At 54.2% G+C, this 5,395-nt stretch overlaps 2 protein-coding genes across 4 annotated transcripts in view; one reads left to right on the top strand and one right to left on the bottom strand.

Annotated features, from left to right (window-relative positions):
* The window catches only part of LOC308238408 (coiled-coil domain-containing protein 74B-like), a 508,084-nt gene that overhangs the window by 38,079 nt on the left and 464,610 nt on the right, over positions 1-5,395 (bottom strand). The window lies entirely within an intron of this gene.
* On the top strand, positions 190-4,463 carry MZT2B (mitotic spindle organizing protein 2B). 3 transcript variants are annotated; one of them, XM_080649987.1, is made up of 4 exons: positions 190-825; positions 1,080-1,228; positions 2,083-2,230; positions 4,208-4,463. In XM_080649987.1, the coding sequence occupies exons 1-4, from the start codon at positions 662-664 to the stop codon at positions 4,404-4,406; spliced, it is 660 nt and encodes a 219-aa protein (XP_080506113.1). In that variant the 5' UTR covers positions 190-661; the 3' UTR covers positions 4,407-4,463. The 3 variants fall into 3 exon arrangements, with proteins under 3 accessions (XP_080506113.1, XP_080506114.1, XP_080506115.1); XM_080649988.1 differs by having other exon boundaries at positions 2,083-2,262; XM_080649989.1 differs by lacking the exon at positions 2,083-2,230.

The following is a 5,395-nucleotide window of genomic DNA, read 5'->3' as shown; positions in this document are numbered from 1 at the left end:
CGAAATGTCGTCATCAAGCTGCGCGTCGCGCCACGCCCCCCTGGCCTGGCGGGAAACACGCCGCTACCTCTTGCTGGCAGCTACTAGTACCTCAAAAGGCGCGTGCGCAAAGCGAAGGCTCGCGGGGTTTATGGGTTTCACGTGTGTAAGTGCGTGCGCAGTGGAGGCCAGAGCTCACGCACATTAAGCGAGATGAGGAGGGCGCGTGCGCGTAAGGAGAGGCTGTTAGTAGTGCCCTCGGGGCACGCCCCCAATGGAGCATCCGGGCCAGGAACAATTACTGTATACGCTGTGCATTGACTGCCCTTCGTCCCACAGGCATTTATTGAGCGCCCACTGTATGTCAGGCACTGCGCTGGATGTTGCTACTTAAGCGAGAACGACCAATGCAACCTAGCAGGGAAGTCCTGATCGCCAAGGAGCGGGTCTCTTTGGCCTGCCACGGTCTCCACCACGCCTAACACACTGCCCGGCACGTAAATGTGGATCGAATGAAAGAGGGAAGACAGACTGATCCCTGCCCTCCAGTGTAGGGCTGTCCGGAGGCAAGACGGTGACGCTGCAGGGAGAGGAACAGCCGTCCGGGCCAGTAGAGGGCGCCGTGGGAGCGCCCGGCGGGGCGGGACGGAGTGGGGCGCTCACCTTCCCGCAGGCCCCGCAGATGGCGACGCCGGGCGCTGGGCCCGGGCCGGGGCCACCCCCGGGGCTGGAGGCAGCGCTACAGAAGCTCGTGCTGCGGCGGAAAAAGGTGCTGAGTGCCGAGGAGATGGAGCTGTACGAGCTGGCGCAGGCGGCGGGCGGCGCCATGGATCCCGACGTGTTCAAGTGAGCGGGCGCGGGTGGAGGCTGCGCGCTGGTCCGACACCCAGACAACCCGGCTATTAGACCCCGCCAGGCCACTGATCTGTATATTAGAGCCTCCCGTCCTTGTCGTGACCCTCTGAGGGCTCAGAGTAGAGTCAGGACCCTGAAAAAGGTGGCCCTCCTGGACCTAGTGTCAGTCTGGTAACCATGCCTGCCCCGTTCTCGCCCCAGCAGAACCAGTAGGGCTTACTGCGCATCGCATCTTTTCTCACCAGGATCCTGGTGGACCTGCTGAAGCTGAACGTGGCGCCCCTCGCAGTGTTCCAGATGCTTAAATCCATGTGTGCCGGGCAGAGGCTGGCGAGCGAGCCCCAGGATCCTCCTGCAGTATCCCTGCCCACATCGAGCGTGCCTGAGACCAGAGGTCAGCTGGGGTGCTCTCTGCCCCTGTGACCCAGGCAGCGGGGTGGCAGGGGCCAGGAGGTGGGCAGTGCCAGGCACAGCGGGCTAAACCCTCAGTGATCAGGCCTTTCTGTAGGTCTTCTCCTATGACCCACTGGACCCATCCAGGGGCTCTCCCATTTGGTGCGGTCCCCAGCTTTGGCTTCAATGCTAGCCTTGAGAGAGCAGGTTTGGATCAGATGGAGGCAGAATGGGTGCCCCAAACAGGCTAGGCCTCATCGGACCCAGCCTCTTCTGACCTCATAATTCATGCCTTCATGCCACAAACACAGGGACAAGACTGCTTTGGTTCCTGTTCTCATGGTGTGTACACTCTCCAGGGAAGTGCTCAGGGAGTGGGCAAGCAGAGAGGCTTTCCTACAACCGCCTCCCCTGAACCCACCTCACCCAGCTCCAGATTCTGCCCAGGAGTCAGTGTGGCAGTCCTGGCTGCCCTGGGCACTCAGGGTGCAGAGGCTTGAGTGGCAGAGCACCTGGGCTCAGGCTTGAGGGGCCTCCTCAGGCTCAAGGATTATGAACAGGTGCTGGTGTTGAGAATGTCAAGGCAGAGCTCCCCGCGTGTCACTTCTGCCCCTGATGACTGTCAGGAACCCTCTGTAATGCAGCAGAACCTCCTGGGCTGGCTCCTTGGCCAGAACACTCAGGCACTTACAGGCATCCTGAGAAGCAGCTGACATTGGAGTGGAGGGCAGGCTGGCCCCTTTGGGTGGGAGTGCCAGGGCCCTAGGCACTCAAGCCCCCTTTCCTGAGAGGCGCTGGGCTTCCTCACTGACCCATGCTCCATCTGCTCTCTTTGTGTCTCTCTCTGACCTACAGAGGCCTCCTTTCTCTTTGCCAAGAACTGTAGCCCCCCTGCAAGGGCCTCCTTTTCCTCAGCCCCGCGGCCTGCGGCCTCTCCGGTTCTGCACCACAGCTCAGCTGCCACGCACTCGCCTCTCTCTCCAGGGCCCCCCGGTTCCCTCCGGTACTCTTGCTGCCTGTTCTCTCCTTTTGCAGGTTGCATTTATTGGTTTATCTCTGGGGGTTGTTGTGCTCTCTTGTTTCCATGGAAACTGCTGTGGCCCAAGACAGCCAGAACAGCTTCTAGCTGCAAGGGCAGGATCCTGCTGGCCATCTCTGCCACGCAGCATAGAGACTGAAGACACAATTTCATGGTTTATTAAGAGATAACCTGCAGTACCCCCAACCCCCCAGAGACTAACTCTGCTGGGTGAGACTTGTGCTCTACAGAGGTGTCCCTGCCCCAGAGGAGAAGAGGCTGAGGGGCAGGGAAGATGCTACATAAGACCTAATTCTGCTTGGCCTGGCCTGGGAGGTGCTATGGCGACCGAGCTGGGCACTAGCATGCTGGGAGACGCTGCAGGGTGGCGGGGCTCATAGGGATACTTGCACACTGACAGAATATTGGCATTTGTACCAAAGAAAATGTGGATGACAGTTCTCGTTGTAATCTCTTTTTTGTTAGTCACTTTTTTGTGAGTCACTGGCCTTGTCAGATTTAAAGGCAGGCTGAGTTGACTCAGCTTCACCCCACAACATGCTCCTGTCTGCTCCCCCTTGGCCCTCGGTAACCTGTTATTACATTTCTGTCGAATCAAGTGCACACGAGCACTTGAGTGTGAAGACCATGGAGGTGAGGCAGAGGAAACCTGAGCTGTCCCAAGTTCTAGAGGAAGAACCAATGTCACCCTCCCCACCACACCGGGCAGCAAAGACCCCGCTCTGAGGAAGTACTTTCCAGAAATTCTCTTAAGAAAGAATGTCATAGTCCTGCAAGAATCCTGGTACTTAGTTGTCAGTCTTGGAGAGCATGGAAAGTGAGTCTGATGTTCTATAGAAGCCAGGGTCTGCAGTTTCAAAGGCAGGTGCCTCGGCTTGCTCAAGGTGACAAATGGTAAAAAACAGAAATGACTTAACAGGCCCCTAAGAAACTTAGTTGCATCTTTTCTCCAACAACTCATAATTTCCCTAAGGCAGGCTATTTGACCCTGAACCCTGAAGGAGACTAGTGGTCAAGCAGGAGACAGGAATCCTGGTCAAAGCCCACAGGGCAGACCTTGGCTGAAGCTGGCCCAGAAGGGAGGGACTATGAGCTGGTGAGTGAGCCTGGTCCACCAGTACATTTTGTCCCCTGGGGGGTCAAACTCGGAGCCCAGGGAAGTCAACCATTTAAAATAAAACTCTAGTTCAGGTGTGGTTAAGGTATGCCTGTCGTCTTCACACACACACACACACATGAGAGAGAGAGAGAGAATAAAGTAAGCAAATTACAAATCAAGGAACAGACCAGTGGTCTCCATCCAAGTGTGCCTACCTAGTGGTCAGGGCAAGTCTTGAGCAGTCAAGCCTCTGCAGGACCCAACCATGGGATCTGGGAGTGAACCTGAGAGCAAGAAGCTTGACCACTGGATGTTTGCAGGATACTGAGGGAGCGAGGAAAACGGGAGAAAGAGCTTCCAAGATCCAAGTTCAAAAGCCTGACTTCATCATCTGTTGATGACTCCTGTGCTTCCTGTGTTGTCTGATGGGCTGAGACATGGATAATCCAGAGGAGAGTGCCTTGTGGGGACAATGAGATAGCAGCTCTACTGATAGTGAGCCCTCCTGTGCTGCTGGCAGTTGTAACTAACCACAAAAGCTTCCTAGGGCAGGAGTCAAGAAGCTGAGCTTTCCTGCCCCTAAACTGACCATTGACACTCCCACTCCGCCTTCATTCTAGGACACCCTCCCGGGCCTCCTGTACTCTGCCAAGGACTGCTCTTGGATATGCCATCTGTAGGCAGTCTTTGAGCCTCAGAACCCTGGGCTGATACAGGGCCCCCGGCTGAAAGTACTGTGCTAGAAACATACTAGATGTAAATGTTGCTCAAGAAACACAGAGATGCACTGTGATGGTGGAGTTTGTGCTGGTTCGTAATGATTGTTTTCTGTGTCTGCTCAGGGAGAAACAAAAGCAGCACTGCTCTTGGTGGAGGCCCCACCCTGGCAGAACGAAGCTGCCGGGAAGGATCCAGCCAGAGGATGCCCAGACAGCCCAGTGCTACCAGGCTGCCCAAGGGGGCGGGGCCTGGGAAGAGCCCCACTCGGAGCAGTACCTGAGCCACGCAAACCACATGCTGTGGGCTCCACCAGCCTCCTAGCAGAGGTTATGCATGAATTCCCCCAGTTGGTAATAAACCTTTTTTTTTTTAAATTCACAGTCTACTCAAGATGTTTTCTATCATATTTTCAATATATTAAAGCACAAAGAATTAGTTCTGTTGCTCATCCTGGTTATGCTACAGCTGAACTAACCAAGTGACTTAAACTAGTGACTTCATCCTCATGGACCTCGTTTCAACATGTTTTGCTTGAGACCATTCTTAGGGTGCTAAGGTGCAGTGGGAGCAGGGGTTTAAAGTATGGAAGGGGGAATACTGTCAAGTTACCACAGACAGGACAGGAATGAATTTTTAGAGCTTTTAACCTGTGGGTCATGCATGCCATTGAAGAATCCAATAAAACCCCTTACCCCCAAAATGCCGACCTTACACATGTGACCCAGAGTTTTAGGGATTCTCTGGATACCCTCCCCTCTTCCATGGGCTTCAGATTTTAAAACTCCAGTTCTGACCGGCTGGTGTTGCTCAGTGGTTGAGCATCAACCTATGAACCAGAAGGTCCCAGTCGATTTCCAGTCAGGGCACATGCCCGGGTTGTGGGCTAGGTCCCCAATGGGGGGCGTAAAGAAGGCAGCCAATCAATGATTCTCTCTCATCACTGATGTTTCTATCTCTCCCTCTCCCTGCCTCTCTGAAATCAATAAAAATATTTTTAAAACTCCAGTTCCAAGCTTTTGTACTTTAGTCCACACGTCCCATCAGTGGACAGGCCTGAGAAATGGCAAATTCAATGGAAAAATCTAACTCAATTTTCCTAGAATTGAGTAAATGTTAACGCTTTGAAATCTTGGATTGGGAATATTGACTGTTCCCCCCGGGTTATATCATGTAAGCCAGGGGTGGGCAAACTTTTTGACTCGAGGGCCACAATGGGTTCTTAAACTGGACCAGAGGGCCGGAACAAAAGCATGGATGGAGTGTTTGTGTGAACTAATATAAATTCAAAATAAAGGAGCAGAGGGGAGAGC

This window comes from Plecotus auritus (assembly GCF_963455305.1).
Source record: "Plecotus auritus genome assembly, chromosome: 13".
Lineage (NCBI taxonomy): Eukaryota > Metazoa > Chordata > Mammalia > Chiroptera > Vespertilionidae > Plecotus > Plecotus auritus.
The sequence above is the reverse complement of the archived record's forward strand: the minus strand, read 5'-3'. Positions and strand labels throughout refer to the sequence as shown.

What these genes read in the sequence shown, in the direction of transcription:
- MZT2B (XM_080649987.1), top strand. Translation starts at nt 662, where the DNA reads ATGGCGACGCCGGGCGCTGGGCCCGGGCCGGGGCCACCCCCGGGGCTG. An exon ending in ATGGATCCCGACGTGTTCAA is followed by an intron (nt 826 to 1,079) that starts GTGAGCGGGCGC and finishes TTTTCTCACCAG; the next exon opens with GATCCTGGTGGACCTGCTGA. An exon ending in GGGCCCCCCGGTTCCCTCCG is followed by an intron (nt 2,231 to 4,207) that starts GTACTCTTGCTG and finishes GTGTCTGCTCAG; the next exon opens with GGAGAAACAAAAGCAGCACT.